General features: G+C 50.9%; 1 protein-coding gene across 1 annotated transcript in view; it reads left to right on the top strand.

The window, feature by feature from the left end:
- Positions 1-18805, top strand: part of LOC116957415 (uncharacterized) — a 52761-nt gene that overhangs the window by 3315 nt on the left and 30641 nt on the right. The window contains exons 2-8 of the mRNA XM_076056200.1: positions 1996-2858; positions 3887-4094; positions 5381-5435; positions 7249-7349; positions 8460-8816; positions 14091-14171; positions 18509-18642. Of these exons, the coding sequence (XP_075912315.1) occupies positions 1996-2858; positions 3887-4094; positions 5381-5435; positions 7249-7349; positions 8460-8816; positions 14091-14171; positions 18509-18642 (1799 nt within the window). The remainder of the gene's footprint in view (positions 1-1995; positions 2859-3886; positions 4095-5380; positions 5436-7248; positions 7350-8459; positions 8817-14090; positions 14172-18508; positions 18643-18805) is intronic.

Here is an 18805-nt window from a genome sequence, read left to right as displayed (position 1 = left end):
AAGTGTAGTACTATGTTACCGTCAATAATATACTGTACACACTTGTATACTGTACTACAGCCGCGCACACAACCTATACAGTATGTGATCTCCCTCACCTGGTATGCAGGAGGTCGTGGGTTCGACCCTGACGCCTGCTGCTGTATATTTGGAGTTTGTGTCTCTCATCATCATCACGGTGGCTAGGAGATGTTAACTACCTCGCCTGGTATACAGGAGGTCGTGGGTTCGATCCCAACCCTGACGCCTGCTGCTGCTGTATATTTGGAGTTTGCGTGTCTCTCTCTCATCATCATCACGGTGGCTATGAGATGTTAACTACCTCGCCTGATAGGCAGGAGGTCGTGGGTTCGATCCTGACCCTGACCCCTGCTGTGTATTTGGAGTTTGCGTCTCTCATCATCGTCACGGTGGCAAGGAGATGTTAACTACCTCGCCTGGTATACAGGAGGTCGTGGGTTCGATCCCAACCCTGACGCTTGTTTTCATGTCTCTGCCCCTGGTCGCGTAGGATTTTTCTACGGGTTCCTCCGGGTTTTCCCTCCACATTTAGAAACATGCTTTTAGAGTATTTGTCTGCTATACATTTCCACAGAATAAGCCATTTTGAGCTATTATTTGTGAAAAATATATATAGCTCAGTGGACCTTACCTGGTAAAATAAAATGTATATACAAGGGTTCCTGTACTTTCCTGTTGATGTATTTGGCCCCGTCATGATAAGATGTGTCTCGTCTCATTTGTATGAAAAATAAGAATTAGGTTTTACCCTTTCTAGCAATAACACAGGTTGTTAAGATGCTCAAACACAATAATATAAATATTTTGCAAGGAATCAAGCACTGCATTAACCACACAGTATTTGTAGTTGAACATGCAAGCACACGCTGGTTATACTGTGTAGGAACCTCCTGGTTACACCACCAGCCCACAGGGGATTATTGTGTCCGTCCGTCCGTCGTGCATACAAAAATGGGAGGGGTGGGGCTGGGTGGAGAGGGGAGGGTGGGGAGGGGCTGGGTGGGGAGGGGCTGGGTGGGGAGGGGCTGGTCACCCCGTGGTGCCCTTATAAAACTCAACGTGTAACCTACTCACGCCGGCTTGTGCCCGCCCCTCACAGTCGGGCATATTGTGCTGAATGCACCACGTGGTGCCGCCGTTGACCCTGGCCATTGACCGAGCAACCCGACGTTCCTACCAGCTCCCTCCGCAGGAGAATGTGTTTTATGATGCATTGTCTTTGAAACTGAGACAGCAGCCTTCTTTCTGGCCTCGTCTCACCGCCAGTGTCATACCAGAGAACGCCAAAAGTTGAACGGTACAAGGACGATGCACGTGTCAGACCAGAAAGTGTAAAACCTATTCTTATTTTTCATACTTTGATACTGGCGAAAAGGTCCTGTGACGTCTCGTTTTTATTTTCTGTCTCGTTGGTATTGTGTGTCTCAATTGCCCTGCCTCATTGGTTCTGTCTCATTTGTATTCTCCCGAATTATGGCCGTCTCACCCTGCCTCTCTCATTCCCTCCGCCCACAAAATCGCTCCATTCACCAACACGTTCCCTCGCACTCGCGACGGCAATCGATCCTCTCGCCCACCACTCATCGGAATCTCGCTCGTCCGTCAACAATCTCTGCTCATTCGTGGTTGTCACGGAAGAACCACAAGTGCCTCGCCGAGGTACTTGTGGTTCATCGCGCAAACTCCGGTGACCATCGCAGGAGCAGCAGCGGCTTTTGGCTGACCGTCGAGCAAAGACGTGGACCGCATCGCGCGCTTTCAGATGCGCCTCTGCGGCCGTCTGGAACGCTCTTCCGATATCAGTACGTCGCTGGGAACTATGCACTTTAAAATCATCATCTAGGTTGACAAACTCCTTTCTTTAGAACTTCTCCGATTAGCGCGGTTGGCTACGTACGGTGCAAAAGAAGTCCGACATACAGACAGACGTACAATCGTTTTTCTCTCCCTCTCTCTCTCTCTTCCAACCTCAAGAGTTCCCCCTGTTCGCCGGCGAGACTGTGGTGGGGCGCGACCCGGGGTGCGGCGTCTGCGTGCCCGTCGCCTCTCTCTCCCGACGTCACGCCGCCTTCGAGGCCTCTCCCCCTCCTGACGGCGACGACGGCGGCGGCGGCCATGACGCCAGGGACGCTCGCGACGAGAGCCCGGCGTTCGTGCGAGACCTGGGCAGTCTGAACGGCACGAGGAGGGGCCGCCTGACCCTGCGGCCCCACGCCAGATACGAGATTCGCGACGGAGACGTCATCTCGTTTGGAGAAGTCCGGGCGATTTTCCGTACGAGCCGGACCGTCGCTGCCTCTGTCTCGAACAAGGAACCTACCGGAGAAGCTGCTGCTCATGATGATGAGTCTGCTGCTGCTGTTGCTGCTGCTGATGATGATGTTCACCCTGCTGCTGCTGCTGCTGCAGCGGGAGAAGATGAGACAGATTCCGACTTGGATATTTTTCCCGACGAATCTGACCGGACAAACGGGAGAGGGGAATCGATCGGCGAGGCGGAACGGGAAGGTGGGGAGAAAGAATCACGGAATTCCGAGAGAGAGGCAGAAGAGAGAGGGAAGATTCCAGAAGGAAGAGAGACAGAATCCAAGAATTCCAAGATTCCCCAACCGTCAACTGGCACCACTAATGATTTGTGGGCGGAGTTGGGGATCGAATCGGATGTGGGGAAGGGAGAGGAATCTGGGAAGGATTCATCATCAGCAGGAGTTGGGAATTCCTACACCGGGAATTCCGACACTGGGAATTCTGACACTGGGAATGTATCAGCAGGGATTCCTAAGGAAGGCCGGGGAAGGGGTCTGGTCATCGAGGATTCCTGGCTGGAAGAAGAGGAGGTGGGTTTGAGAATTTGGGAATTGGGTTGACTTTGGGTGCAATGATGTGTCTGGGTGTCTCTCTCAGTGGGTTCATAATGGCCGTGTCAGAGGCACTGAGCCAGCATTGCTGAGAACCTGGGTTCGAGCCCTGTGTCTGGGTGTCCCTCAGTGGGTTCATAATGGCCGTGTCAGAGACACTGAGCCAGCATTGCTGAGAACCTGGGTTCGAGCCCTGGGTCTGGGTGTCTCAGTGGGTTCATAATGGCCGTGTCAGAGACACTGAGCCAGCATTGCTGAGAACCTGGGTTCGAGCCCTGGGTCTGGGTGTCCCTCATTGCGTTCATGATGGCCGTGTCAGAGACACTAAGCCAGCATTGCTGAGAACCTGGGTTCGAACCCTGGGTCTGGGTGTCTCTCAGTGGGTTCATAATGGCCGTGTCAGAGACACTGAGCCAGCATTGCTGAGAACCTGGGTTCGAACCCTGGGTCTGGGTGTCTCTCTCATTGGGTTCATAATGGCCGTGTCAGAGACACTGAGCCAGCATTGCTGAGAACCTGGGTTCGAGCCCTGGGTCTGGGTGTCTCTCTCAGTGGGTTAATAATGGCCGTGTCAGAGACACTGAGCCAGCATTGCTGAGAACCTGGGTTCGAGGTCTGTGTCTCTCTCAGTGGGTTCATAATGGCTGTGTCAGAGGCACTGAGCCAGCATTTCTGAGAACCTGGGTTCGAGCCCTGGGTCTGGGTGTCTCTCTCAGTGGGTTCATAATGGCCGTGTCAGCGACACTGAGCCAGCATTTCTGAGAACCTGGGTTCGAGCCCTGGGTCTGGGTGTCTCTCAGTGGGTTCATAATGGCCCTGTCAGTGACACTGAGCCAGCATTGCTGAGAACCTGGGTTCGAGCCCTGGGTCTGGGTGTCCCTCATTGCGTTCATGATGGCCGTGTCAGAGACACTGAGCCAGCATTGCTGAGAACCTGGGTTCGAGCCCTGGGTCTGGGTGTTTCCCAGTGTTGTTGTTGTTCTGTGTAATTCCGTGCGTCATTATAGGGAGGGCATCGGCGGCAGCTGCCGCTGGAGGAGACGCGGAACTATGGGGGCGCTTTGGGTGGAGCGGCGCTGGTGCTGGGTGGAACCCCCGTGGTTCCCCCCCCACTGGGGAGATCGGGCGGAGGAGACGGGGGGCCACGCGTCATCGCCACCGGCTCCACCGGGAGCCCCTCCTGCTTGGAGCCGAGGAGGAGGAGGAGAGGGGCAGGTGAGGAGATGAGAAGGGAGCGGAGAGGAGGTTTGTAGGTAGAGGAAAAGAGGGGCAGACGAGAAGCGGAGAGAGGGTGGTAGAGGTGAGCGGAGGAGATGGGGAAGGAAAGAGGAGAGGGGTGGGACAAGAGAGAGGGTGCGGGAGGTGTTCGTGCGTGCCTGGGTATATATATGTGTGTGTGTGCGTGTTGCATTGTGTGTAGTGGGGAGCGATAGTGTAGCGGTTAGCGCGCTGCGCTATGAACCTGGCGACCCGGGTTCGATTCCTGCTCACGCCCAACACCAGTGACGATTATCTGAACCGGTCCCGGGCCTCCCTTAGGTTGACTCAGCCTCAAATGAGTACCTGGTGCGGTGTGTAGTAAACATTGCCACTGGGGAGACAAAGGCGGCCGGGCGTGGTGCTGGCCACCCACCCCCTCGTGTGCCACAGTGCCGGCCTTCATAGGCGCTGCTCCGCTTACAGCACTTGCCCCAAAAGTCTGTTAAAGCTTCTTTGGTTCTTTTAGTAAAGTCACAAAGAATGAGAATAAAATAATAAAATAAAATAAGACAATAAAATTCTCACGACGTTTCGGCCACAACACAAGTAGCCTTCATCAGGTGAAAGAACAGAACTGTCGGGACGACAGTGCTCCAATGAGCAGAGAATTTTATTGTCTTATTTTATTTTATTATTTTATTCTCATTCTACGTGACTTTACCGAAAGAACCAAAGAAGATGAATCCTTGCAGTCACGAAAGCTTTAAATCGAAATTTAAAAGTCTGTTAAAGCTATATGGGGGATTTTTGTCTTGTCTTGGTACGCTGTGAGGGGGAGCAGTAGTGTAGCGGTTAGCACGCTGCACGAGGAACCTGGCGACCCGAGTTCGATTCCCGCTTACGGCCACCAACTCCAGTGACGATTATCTGAAGCGGTCCTTGGCCTCCTCTAGATCAACTCAGCCTCGAATGAGTACCTGATGGGATGCGTTAAACACCGCTACTTTGGAGACAAAGCCAGTCGGGCGTGGTGCGGGCGCCCGCTCATTTGCTGTCTCGGCCTTCGTAGGTGCTCGTCGCTAACAGCACTTGCCCCGGACAGTCTGTTAAGGCTATACGGCGGATCTTTGTCTCTCTCTTGTACTATAATGCGTGCTGTGACATGTACGTGGTGTAACGTGGTGTGTGCGTTACGGTGTGGTGCCTGTGTGCGTCACGACGTGCGTGTGCTGTGATGTACCTTGTGCGTCGCGTGTAGGGCTGTATTGTAGCGTGTATGACGTGTGTTGTGACGTGTGCAGGTCGAACCATCGTTGATGAACAACTCTCTCCCTCCGACACCGTGGTCCCAGACAGGTTAAACCGCTCAACCGCTTGACCACCTAATACTAATAATAGTTCACATTCATAAGGTGCATTTCATCCGGGGGATCTCAGTGCGCCAAGCACGATATTAGGAAATATAAATGCAGTAAGACTCTCGAATATTTTCGCTAATGACGGGGAGGATGGCCGCGGATAATAATAATTAAAACAAAACATTTCCACAGATTCATATTCTTGGTTCTTTCGGTAAAGTCACGTCGAAGGGAAACAATAAAATAATAAAAATATAAAACAATGAAATTCTCACGACGTTTCGACTGCAACACAAGAAGCAATCATCACACCTGATGATGATTGCTTGTATTGCAGTTGCAGTCGAAACGTCGTGAGAATTGTATTGTTTTATATTTTTATTATTTTATTGTCTCCCTTCTACGTGACTTTACCGAAAGAACCAAGAATATGAATCCCTGCAGTCACGAAAGCTTTATATCAAAATTTATTTCCACGGATCTCTATGCCAAAAATGTACGATGAACTGTTCGATGATGCGCGTGCACAGTGATAACACTTCCCTGCTGCCACGCAGAAGACTCAGCCCACTACGTGGATGACAGCAGAGCCACGCCAGTCAACATCAATCAAACTCCGCCCACCGTTGATAATATATGCAACTACTGTGCTGTAGGGGCGATCGCATGGATTTTGGATTTAGCGGAGCACATATTTGTTCCGTTTAAACACGCGATCTTGTAATAAACATTTCCAAGAATAACAATGTATAGCCGTTTTTTTAGATGATTCATTTGGGCTTAAGGGAAAATCCACGAGTTATTAATTCATGTCGAAATCTCAGCGGTGCAGTTAATCCGCAAATCGGACAAACCGCACCTGCATAAATCGAGAGTCTAAGGTACTACAAAGTCCAGAGTGTACTGGTCATACGTGGGAAGTGTAGGCCTGCAGGCGAAACAAGGTGAGTCTTTAGAGAAGGGTGAGTGAGCTCGCCCGTCTAGCCACTGGTGGCCAGGGCATTCCGTGGTCTTGGCACAGCGCATTCAAAGGCCCGCGGTCACCCAAGGCGCAGAGGCTTAGTTCTCGGCACACGGGGCAGATGTAAATCGCCAGATCGGAGAAGCCGTGAGTTGTTGAATGTGAAATGGTTAAAGGCCGCTTAAGGCCTTGGAATGTTATCAGCAGCAGCAATACTTAAAATTGTACCCGAAATTTAACCTTACCACTCAAAGCCAGCCAACTACGCAACCACTAGACCGCCAACGACATTCAACTCCACAACTACTCAAATCATTTAGCCGCTTCAACCACTCAATGGCACAGTCACTCACCTACCCAACCTCTCAATCAGCCTCGCCACCACACGACCACTCAATCACATGGTCAGTCTCCTACCCAATCTCACAAACGCTCAACCACACACACGGTCACTCACCAACCGACTTGTTAAGTCATTCAAAGACACAACCTCTCAACGACGTGGCTTACTCGAAGCAACCACTCAACCACACAACCATTCAACCACACGGTCATTCGCCGAACCAGCAACGCATTGATTTATTCATCTTGCTACCATTGTTTCAACTGCTGTGCCAGGAGATGGAATAGAACCAGCGACCTCTGGATCACAGGTCACTGTAGTGAGCTATCACGCCAACTGCCAACTGAGTCTGCCCCGTGACCTTCTGGCAGCAGCGAGCATTTCACACTTCACGTGATAGCTTCGAGGTGTACCTAGCGTGGCACAAGCGCTTTGGTCACGTCACCGGCACAACGGTGACGAACGACGGTTGTTGTTGTGTGTGTGTGTGTGTCTACGTCGCTGTAGTGAGGAGGAGCTCGATGACTCTGGCCCACTGGTCCCAGCTCCCAGGAAGTGCTTGCGGCTCGACGTTTCATCTTCCGAGTCCGAGGCGGACTCCGCAAGAGGTGATCACCGTGCGCGCCCGCCCCGGTCTTCGCGAGACGCCGCCTCTCGTCGCGATCGCCGGTTAACGTCGTTCCGTCTCGAGGTTGAAAAAAAGTTAACTCTGTCCGTCCGTGTCTCCCTCTGTCTCGTGTGTAACGTGGGGGGGGTGGGAGGGTGGGACGGTGGGTTGTACACGAGTGAAATTCGTGTGTAATAACATTTCCCCACGGGCGCGAGGGGACATTAACTACCTCGCCTGCTATGCAGGAGGTCATGGATTGGATCGCGACCCTGACGCCTGCTGTATATTTGGAGTTTGCGTCTCTCTCTCCCTCTTCCCGTATTTGGCTGTAAATATTGTAGCTTGGCTCGCCAACACAACGGTGTGCTGTGCTAGTGACGAATTGGCCACGTTCTGTTTACGTGACAACCCTTACTAGTTGGCCGTGTCGGGTGGTGGCGGGTTTAACGACACATTCTATATATTCATCCGATCTAACCCACAAAAAAACCCCGTATTATCAGAGTATTTGGCTGCTATAAAAATTCCACGCGGTGACGAGCCTCTTCGTAGAGCTATCATTTGTGATAGCCCTACGGAGTTTGCTGGTGGGCGACTCCGCGTGGAGAATACCAGACACGTCGTCCGAAGGATCGTTGCGTTATCTCCGTGCGTAACGGACGTCACGATGGCTAGACTAGACCGCATAGCAGCAACCATCGCTCCCCGCCCTACCGGCAGACACGGGGTGACTGGGCACCTGGCCTGCGAGCAGGCGTTAGCCTGCCAGTAGGGGGGTGATGTTCACTATCTTATCAGGGAAGGATTCTGAGTCGCGTTGTTCCGCACAGGGACAGCTGCCACTGTGGTGGGGGGTGGGGGGGGGGAGGTGCCCTCTGTAGTGAGTAGAGATGTGAGGTGGAGCGCTGCGGGACTACGGCCCACGTCCGTGTGAAGGGCAGCGGGGGGGGCAGTGGGGGTGGCGGGTCTGGGGGGGGTGGGTGTGGTTGGGGGGGGTGTGGGGGTAGGGGCGGGTCTCTGGGGGGGGGGGTGTGGGGGAGTGTGGGGGGTCGGTCGGGCAGCTCCGTCATGAACCGGCCTTGATGGTTATCGCCGTCACGTTCCACAGACCAAACGGCCTCTCAGCCAATCCTCTTGGGACCCCAGGCGAATCTCACCAGGAGGTCGGACCAAGTCTTGGACGTCACTCCTCGCCACCGCCACCATCAGCAACAGCAGCAGCAGCAGCAAGAGTTGCAGAGTTCGGGAAGTGAGACTGATATTGAGGATTTGGAGGTGGAGGAGGAGCAAGGAGTTAGGGGAGAAGGAGGAGGAAGAAGTTGCCAAGCTGACGAAGGTGAATCCGTGGAATTGACAGCGAAACCTCCTCAACAAGCCCCAGAGTTTCACATGGACAGTGACACGGACATTGAAGAGGATGCTGGAGATGGCGGTGACAGCGGCGGTGGTGGCAGCGGTGGCAAAGGTAGGCGCCTACTTGTTGAGAACGCGCTTCTGGGAAGAGGCGGCCGGGTGGAACTGGGAGGGCAGAGACGGCTCTGAGCCGGCGCTGCTGAGAGCCTGAGTTCCAGTCCAGGTTTCAGCCACACAGCCACAGGGATTACAGTGGGGATTCATAGACTCACTCAGGAAGCCATAGACTCGCTCGGAGAGTCATAGACTCACTCGGAGAGCCATAGACTCATTTAGAGAGTCATAGACTCACACAGAGAGTCATAGACTCACACAGAGAGCCACAGACTCACACAGAGAGTCATAGACTCGCACAGAGAGTTATAGACTCACTCAGAGCCATAGACTCGCTCAGAGAGCCATAGACTCACTCATATAGCCATAGACCAGGGGTCTCAAACTCAACTTACCTGGGGGCCGCTGGAGGTAGAGTCTGGGTGAGGCTGGGCCGCATCAAGTATTCCAAAAAAAAGTACAACTGATCCAATCTTCTCAATTTTTATTAATAACAGTTCAGAACATGAACGGTTCTTCAGAACATAGGCTTCTCTTACCTACTCCTTTCTGCCAGAGACCTGACAGCGCTTCCTCTTCTTACACAGCTGAGCCACATTTGGCTTGAGGGAGGAAGCAATTGAGACCCTCAGTAAGTTTGGACCTGTACTTAGACTTATTAAAATTCATGGTGCAGAAGAGCTTTTCACACAGATATGTGCTCCCAAAATAGGCACATGGTCCGCTTGAACATCCTGGAAAGCTCAGGGAAGGTGGGGGGCAATTCTCTCAAAAAATTGTCCAAGCTTGTCTGCTTTTGCACTCACCTCCCTGAACTCGGCTTTGAGTTCAGAATTGCACTGCAGGTCAATTAGCTCCATTTGAAGCACAGGAGGGGCATCTTGCACATCGAAGGAGAAGGGGTCAGCAAAAATTTGAAAAGTGGCTCTGTGTGTCTTGAAGTCTGCAAACCTGTGATCAAATTCCTCCTGTAGCTTTACAATGGCATCAGCATACTTCTCACCACTGAATGGTGTGCCCGCGTCCATGAGTGCCTTGCATGCTGGGAAATGAGAGAGCTGGGCTTTCCATAACACAAGTTTTGTGGAGAATGCTCTGATTTTGTCATAGGCAGCACTGACAAGCTGCCCCTGGCCTTGTAACTTCTTGTTCAGTACATTCAGCTCCTGTGTGATGTCAACAAGAAAAGCTAAATTTCGATTTAAAGCTTTCGTGACTGCAAGGATTCATCTTATTTGGTTCTTTCGGTAAAGTCACGTAGAATGAGAATAAAATAATAAATTGATAAAATAAAATAACACAATAATATTCTCACGACGTTTCGGCCACAACACAAGCGGCCTTCATCAGGTGAAGGGGACGAGACTGTCTGGAGGACAGCGCTGGAGTGAGAAAGCCACGCTGAGATCATGACCTTTAAGCTCAGCGTGGCTTTCTCATTCCAGCGCTGTCCTCCAGGCAGTCTCGTCCCCTTCACCTGATGAAGGCCGCTTGTGTTGTGGCCGAAACGTTGTGAGAATATTATTGTGTTATTTTATTTTATCAATTTATTATTTTATTCTCATTCTACGTGACTTTACCGAAAGAACCAAAGAAGAAGAAAAGCTAAGTCCATGAGCCATTTGGGATCACTTAGCACAGGAACAGCCATCCCATCCTTCTCCATGAAGGCTTTCACTTCTGCTCTCAACTCAAAAAAACCTCTTCAAGACGTTTCCCCTGCTGAGTCAACGCACCTCGGTGAAGTAGAGCACATCCTCATATGCTGACTCTATGCCTCTAAAAAGGCGCGGAACTGCCGGTGCTTAAAGCCCCTGGATCTGATATGGTTGATGCATTTCACAACGACAGACATCACATTGTCAAACTTCAGGCATTTACTGCAAAGGGCCTGCTGATGGATGATGCAGTGCAGAGCAATGGCCTCCTCCACACCCTCCTCTTCAAGTTTTCTTTGAACAAGTGCTTTTTTTGAGCACTTCGTTTTCCTTATCATTATTAAATTTATCAATTGTGTTCTCTCACAGGTGTTTATACCTTTCACATTCGTAAATAAAGTGATCTGGATTTTCTTATTTTTGTTTACATCCTACATATCCTTCTGCTCTAACAAAATCTCTCTGGATACCATTGAGCTAACTCTGGTGTCCATGTTACTCCACCTGTCTTAATTCTTAACATCAAGTGCATCGTCTCATGTTTTATATCTTTAAATTTCTTGCTCTTTTTGATTAAATTGTTCTTGGTAAATTCGTTTTCTTTTGCGATTGCACGTATCTGTCCTTTTTCTTTGTCTTTGTTTCTCTTGTAATAATAATCTATAACTTCTTCTTTATAATATTCAGGTTCTAACCACCATTTGGCTTTTGTTTTTGCCACCCATCTCATGCTACTTGCTATCCATGTAATTATTTTCCCTTTCCTATTGCAACACTCGGTTGTCTTTATTAGGTCACTGATTACTCTTGTTGAGTCCGCCCACTTCCTAAGTCCTCTGTACCTTGCACTGGGTGACAGGATATATTTTCCTTCCACTTGGTGTCACTCCGGAATCACGTTTCAACCAAGTGACTAACGTTGCTAATGCGCTTTGGCTAACTTGTCAACAAACACCGGAAGCTGTCACGAGCCTGAGCTATGGAAAAATAATAATAATAAAATAAATTAAATTTGATGTCAAGTAGGGGGGCACAAAATATTGTTCCGCGGGCCGCAATTAGCCCGCGGGCCGCGAGTTTGAGACCCCTGCCATAGACTAACTCAGTAAGCAATAGACTCACTCAGGAAACCATAGACTTGCTCAGAGAGCCATAGACTCACATAGAGAGCCATAGACTCACACAGAGAGTCATAGACTCACACAGAAAGTCATATACTCACTCAGGAAACCATAGACTCACTCAGAGAGCCATAGACTCACACAGAGAGCCACAGACTTACTCAGAAAACCATAGACTCAGAGAGCCATAGACTCGCACAGAAAGTCATAGACTCACTCAGAGAGCCATAGACTCGCACAGAAAGTCATAGACTCACTCAGAGAGCCATAGACTCACACGGAGAGTCTTAGACTCACTCAGAGAGTCATAGACTCACACAGAGAGTCATAGACTCACACAGAGAGTCATAGACTCAGAGAGCCATAGACTCACTCAGAGAGCCATAGACTCCACAGAGAGTCATAGACTCACACAGAGAGTCATAGACTCACACAGAGAGTCATAGACTCACTCAGAGCCATAGACTCACTCAGAGAGCCATAGACTCACATATAGACTCACATGGAGACCCGTAGACTCACATAGACTGAGTTGTGATTTAACGGGGTTCCCAAGTACAGTGAGTTGATGGTCTCAGCACGGTCACCAGTGGCTGCACGAAAATACCGTCACTTCGGCTGGCTAAAAACACAGGCAAACACCTCAAGACAGCACCCTCTTGAAAAGGAGTCTCGGTGAGGCTTGGTGAGACTTTGACTGGCGAAATGAACGACACAATCCTGCCAAAGGAGGGAACGTGCCCGTTGCGGACGTTCACCACGTGGGGTGCCTCGGTGGCTAGGAGATGTTAACTCCCTCGCCTAGTATACAGGAGGTCGTGGTTTCGATCCTGACCCTGACGCCTGCTGTATATTTGGAGTTTGCGTGTCTCTCATCATCATCATCACGGTGGCTAGGAGATGTTAACTACCTCGCCTAGTATACAGGAGGTCGTGGTTTCGATCCTGACCCTGACGCCTGCTGTATATTTGGAGTTTGCGTGTCTCTCTCTCATCATGATCAGGGTGGCTAGGAGATGTTAACTCCCTCGCCTAGTATGAAGGAGGTCGTGGTTTCGATCCTGACCCTGACGCCTGCTGTATATTTGGAGTTTGCGTGTCTCTCTCTCATCATGATCACGGTGGCTAGGAGATGTTAACTACCACGCCTGGTATACAGGAGGTCGTGGTTTCGATCCTGACCCTGACGCGCTGCTGCTGTATATTTGGAGTTTGTGTGTCTCTCTCTCATCATGATCACGGTGGCTAGGAGATGTTAACTACCTCGCCTGGTATACAGGAGGTCGTGAGTTCGATCCTGACCCTGACGCCTGCTGCTGCTGTATATTTGGAGTTTGCGTGTCTCTCTCTCATCATGATCACGGTGGCTAGGAGATGTTAACTACCTCGCTTGGTATGCAGGAGGTCGTGGGTTCGATGCCGACCCTGACGCCTGCTGCTGCTGCTGTATATTTGTCTGCTGCTCATCTATATCTCTCTCTCTCTCCCTGTGGTCGCGTGGATTTTTCTCCGGTTCCCCCGGGTTTTTCCCTCCACATTTGGAATGAACATCACGTGCTTTTAGAGTAATTGGCTGCTATAAATCTCCACATGATGAGAAGCCACTGGATATCACAAATGCCTTGAGCTGGCATTTGTGGTATCCAGGTCACTTCTGAACAAGAGCTACATAGCAGCTCAGTGGGGCCTTGGCGATGGAGCTGTGATATAATCTCGCCTGTCCGTGCTGGACGGATTGTTGCAGAGAGAGACCGGTGACTGATATCGACAGATTGGGTAGTCATCCAGCAGTGGATAGGTCATGGCTCATGTATGCACATGTCTGTGTGGGTTTGTGTGCCATAGTAGGAGGCACAGATGGTGCATCGGCCAGTCATTTCAGTCAGTCAACCCATGGCACCTGGGGCTCACCCGTGACCCTCCTGCCAGTGAGCGTTCGACACCTCACGTGGCCATGAAGTGCACCTGGCCTGGCACAGGTGCCGTGGTGATGTCACCGCCACTTCGTGGCGAATGGCGGTTGTTATTTTTGTACTCAAATGAGTACTTGGTGCAATGTGTAAACGTCTTCACTGGGGAGACGAAGGCGGCCGGGCATGGTGCTGGCCAACCACCGCCATCGTGTACTGCGCCGGGCTCGATAGGTGCTGCTCCTCGCTAACAGCACTTGCCCCAAAAGTCTGTTAAAGCTATGTGGGGGATTTTTGTCTTGTCTTGGTACGCTGTGAGGGGGAGCAGTAGTGTAGCGGTTAACACGCTGCACGAGGAACCTGGCGACCCAAGTTCGATTCCCGCTTACGGCCACCAACTCCAGTGACGATTATCTGAAGCGGTCCTTGGCCTCCTCTAGATCAACTCAGCCTCAAATGAGTACCTGGTGCGATGTGTAAAACATCGCTACTCTTGAGACAAAGCCAGTCTGACGTGGTGCAGGCACCCCCTCAAAGGCTACACGGGGGGATCTTTGTCTTTGTGTCTGGGATGACGGTTCAGTGGCTCAAGCTATTGCTGGTGCTGCTGGTGCTGAGGACACGGATGAAGATGACGACAGCGAAGATGATGTTCATTTGCTTGGTGAGAGATCATACAAACTCCACTCATTCACTCTGTAGAACAGGGGGAGAATCATACAAACTCCACTCACTCACTCTGTAGAACAGGGGGAGAACACACAAACTCCACTCACTCACTCTGTAGAACAGGGGTAGAACACAAACTCCACTCACTCTGTAGAACAGGGGGAGAACACGCAAACTCCACACACTCGCTCTGTAGAACAGGGGGAGATCACACAAACTCCACTCACTCGCCCTGTAGAACAGGGGTAGAACACACAAACTCCACTCACTCACTCTGTAGAACAGGGGTAGAACACACAAACTCCACACACTCACTCTGTAGAACAGGGGGAGATGATACAAACTCCACTCACTCACTGTAGAACAGGGGGAGATCATACAAACTCCACTCACTCGCTCTGTAGAACAGGAGTAGAACACACAAACTCCACTCACTCACTCTGTAGAACAGGGGTAGAACACACAAACTCCACACACTTACTCTGTAGAACAGGGGTAGAACACACAAACTCCACCCACTCTGCAGAACAGGGGGAGATCACACAAACTCCACTCACTCGCTCTGTAGAACAGGGGTAGAACACACAAACTCCACTCACTCACTCTGTAGAACAGGGGTAGAACACACAAACTCCACACACTCACTCTGTAGAACAGGGAGAGATCATACAAACTCCACTCACTCGCTCTGTAGAACAGGGGTAGAACACACAAACTCCACTCACTCACTCTGTAGAACAGGGGTAGAACACACAAACTCCACACACTTACTCTGTAGAACAGGGGTAGAACACACAAACTCCACCCACTCTGCAGAACAGGGGGAGATCACACAAACTCCACTCACTCACTCTGTAGAACAGGGGTAGAACACACAAACTCCACTCACTCTCACTCTGTCGAACAGGGGGAGATCACACAAACTCCACTCACTCGCTCTGTAGAACAGGAGTAGAACACACAAACTCCACTCACTCTCACTCTGTAGAACAGGGGGAGATCACACAAACTCCACTCACTCTCACTCTGTAGAACAGGGGGAGATCACACAAACTCTACTCACTCACTCTGTAGAACAGGGGGAGATCACACAAACTCCACTCACTCACTCTGTAGAACAGGGGTAGATCACACAAACTCCACTCACTCTCACTCTGTAGAACAGGGGGAGATCACACAAACTCCACTCACTCGCTCTGTAGAACAGGAGTAGAACACACAAACTCCACTCACTCTCACTCTGTAGAAGAGGGGGAGATCACACAAACTCCACTCACTCACTTTGTAGAACAGGGGGAGATCACACAAACTCCACTCACTCGCTCTGTAGAACAGGGGTAGAACACACAAACTCCACTCACTCACTCTGTAGAACAGGGGTAGAACACACAAACTCCACACACTCACTCTGTAGAACAGGAGTAGAACACACAAACTCCACTCACTCTCACTCTGTAGTACAGGGGGAGATCACACAAACTCCACTCACTCTCACTCTGTAGAACAGGGGGAGATCACACAAACTCTACTCACTCACTCTGTAGAACAGGGGGAGATCACACAAACTCCACTCACTCACTCTGTAGAACAGGGGTAGATCACACAAACTCCACTCACTCTCACTCTGTAGAACAGGGGGAGATCACACAAACTCCACTCACTCACTCTGTAGAACAGGGGTAGAACACACAAACTCCACTCACTCGCTCTGTAGAACAGGAGTAGAACACACAAACTCCACTCACTCTCACTGTAGAACAGGGGGAGATCACACAAACTCCACTCACTCTCACTCTGTAGAACAGGGGGAGATCACACAAACTCCACTCACTCGCCCTGTAGAACAGGGGTAGAACACACAAACTCCACACACTCACTCTGTAGAACAGGGAGAGATCATACAAACTCCACTCACTTGCTCTGTAGAGCAGGGGTAGAACACACAAACTCCACCCACTCTGCAGAACAGGGGGAGATCATACAAACTCCACTCACTCACTCTGTAGAACAGGGGTAGAACACACAAACTCCACTCACTCTCACTCTGTAGAACAGGGGGAGATCACACAAACTCCACTCACTCTCACTCTGTAGAACAGGGGTAGAACACACAAACTCCACTCACTCGCTCTGTAGAACAGGAGTAGAACACACAAACTCCACTCACTCTCACTCTGTAGAACAGGGGGAGCTCACACAAACTCCACTCACTCTCACTCTGTAGAACAGGGGGAGATCACACAAACTCTACTCACTCACTCTGTAGAACAGGGGGAGATCACACAAACTCCACTCACTCGCCCTGTAGAACAGGGGTAGAACACACAAACTCCACTCACTCTGTAGAACAAGGTTAGAACACACAAACTCCACTCACTCTGTAGAACAGGGGGAGATCATACAAACTCCACTCACTCACTCTGTAGAACAGGGGGAGATCATACAAACTCCACTCACTCTCACTCTGTAGAACAGGGGGAGATCATACAAACTCCACTCACTCTGTAGAACAGGGGGAGATCACACAAACTCCACTCACTCTCACTCTGTAGAACAGGGGGAGATCACACAAACTCCACTCACTCCACACACCACCCAACCCCACACACTACGAGGGCTGTAGGGTGGTGGTGGCGGCAGCGCAGGGGTAACACTCGCGCCTCGCAGCAAGAAGGGGCCTGGGTTCGATACCTGACTGGGGCACCTTTCTGCCCCAGTCAGGTATCGCAGAGCGAGAGCGAGTGTGATCTCCCCTTGTTCTACAGAGTTAGTGGAGTTTGTGTGATCTCCCCCTGTTCTACAGAGTGAGTGAGTGGAGTTTGTGTGATCTCCCCCTGTTCTACTGAGTGAGTGGAGTTTGTGTGATCTCCCCCTGTTCTACAGAGTGAGTGGAGTTTGTGTGATCTCTCCCTGTTCTACAGAGTGAGTGAGTGGAGTTTGTGTGATCTCCCCCTGTTCTACAGAGTGAGTGGAGTTTGTGTGATCTCCCCCTGTTCTACAGAGTGAGTGAGTGGAGTTTGTGTGATCTCCCCCTGTTCTACAGAGTGAGTGGAGTTTGTGTGATCTCCCCCTGTTCTACAGAGTGAGTGAGTGGAGTTTGTGTGATCTCCCCCTGTTCTACAGAGTGAGTGGAGTTTGTGTGATCTCCCCCTGTTCTACAGAGTGAGTGAGTGGAGTTTGTGTGATCTCCCCCTGTTCTACAGAGTGAGTGGAGTTTGTGTGATCTCCCCCTGTTCTACAGAGTGAGTGAGTGGAGTTTGTGTGATCTCCCCCTGTTCTACAGAGTGAGTGGAGTTTGTGTGATCTCCCCCTGTTCTACAGAGTGAGTGAGTGGAGTTTGTGTGTTCTACCCCTGTTCTACAGAGTGAGTGGAGTTTGTGTGAGCTCCCCCTGTTCTAGTGAGTGATTGAGTGGAGTTTGTGTGATCTCCCCCTGTTCTACAGAGTGAGTGGAGTTTGTGTGATCTCCCCCTGTTCTACAGAGTGAGTGAGTGGAGTTTGTATGATCTCTCCCTGTTCTACAGAGTGAGTGAGTGGAGTTTGTGTGATCTCCCCCTGTTCTACAGAGTTAATGGAGTTTGTGTGATCTCCCCCTGTTCTATAGAGTGAGTGGAGTTTGTGTGATCTCCCCCTGTTCTACAGAGTGAGTGAATTCTGTGATCTCCCCCTGTTCTACAGAGTGAGTGAGTGGAGTTTGTGTGATCTCCCCCTGTTCTATAGAGTGAGTGAGTGGAGTTTGTGTGATCTCCCCCTGTTCTACAGAGTGAGTGGAGTTTGTGTGATATCCCCCTGTACTACAGAGTGAGTGAGTGGAGTTTGTATGATCTCCCCCTGTTCTACAGAGTGAGTGAGTGGAGTTTGTATGATCTCCCCCTGTTCTACAGAGTGAGTGAGTGGAGTTTGTATGATCTCCCCCTGTTCTACAGAGTGAGTGAGTGGAGTTTGTATGATCTCCCCTTGTTCTACAGAGTACGTGAGTGGAGTTTGTGTGATCTACCCCTGTTCTATAGAGTGGGTGAGTGGAGTTTGTATGATCTCCCCCTGGTCTTCAGAGTGAGTGTGAGTGGAGTTTGTGAGGTGTTGAATGAGTGCGTACAACAGCTTACTGCGCTACGTACCCAGCGTCCCGAGTTCAATTCCTGCTCACGGCCTTTGTCTCCCCAGTGGTGATGTTTACACCCCCCACCAGGTACTAATTTGAGGCTGAGTCGACCTAGGGAAGGCCCAGGGCCGGTTCAGATAATCTCCCGTGAGCAGGAATCGGATTCGTAGCACAGCGCGCTGACCACTCACTCGCACGACGTCACTCTGTGTGGTTGTTCTGTTGCTTCAGGTGGATGGACCCGCCAGCCGGGAGCTGGAGTGGAGACAGGGCTAGAAGCAGAATTGGGGGCAGTGCTTCACCAGGAGCTCTCCCCACAGAGCCTCTTAGACATGCCGACTCAGCAGTTCCCCTGCATCGATGAGGTGTGTGTGCGTCATCGCCACTCGGGGAGACAAAGGCGGCCGGGCCTGGCGTTGGCCACCCACCCCCTCCTCGTTGCGCTGTGTGCTGGACTTAGTAGGTGCTGCTCGCTAACAGCGCTCGCCCCGGTAGCTTCAGTAAGCTACATTGGTGGGTCTTCATCTT

The sequence above is a fragment of the Petromyzon marinus genome, chromosome 74 (assembly GCF_048934315.1).
Source record: "Petromyzon marinus isolate PM22_M1 ecotype Great Lakes invasive population chromosome 74, UKy_Petmar_22M1.pri1.0, whole genome shotgun sequence".
In the NCBI taxonomy this organism is placed as follows: Eukaryota; Metazoa; Chordata; class Hyperoartia; order Petromyzontiformes; family Petromyzontidae; genus Petromyzon; species Petromyzon marinus.
The sequence above is the reverse complement of the archived record's forward strand: the minus strand, read 5'-3'. Positions and strand labels throughout refer to the sequence as shown.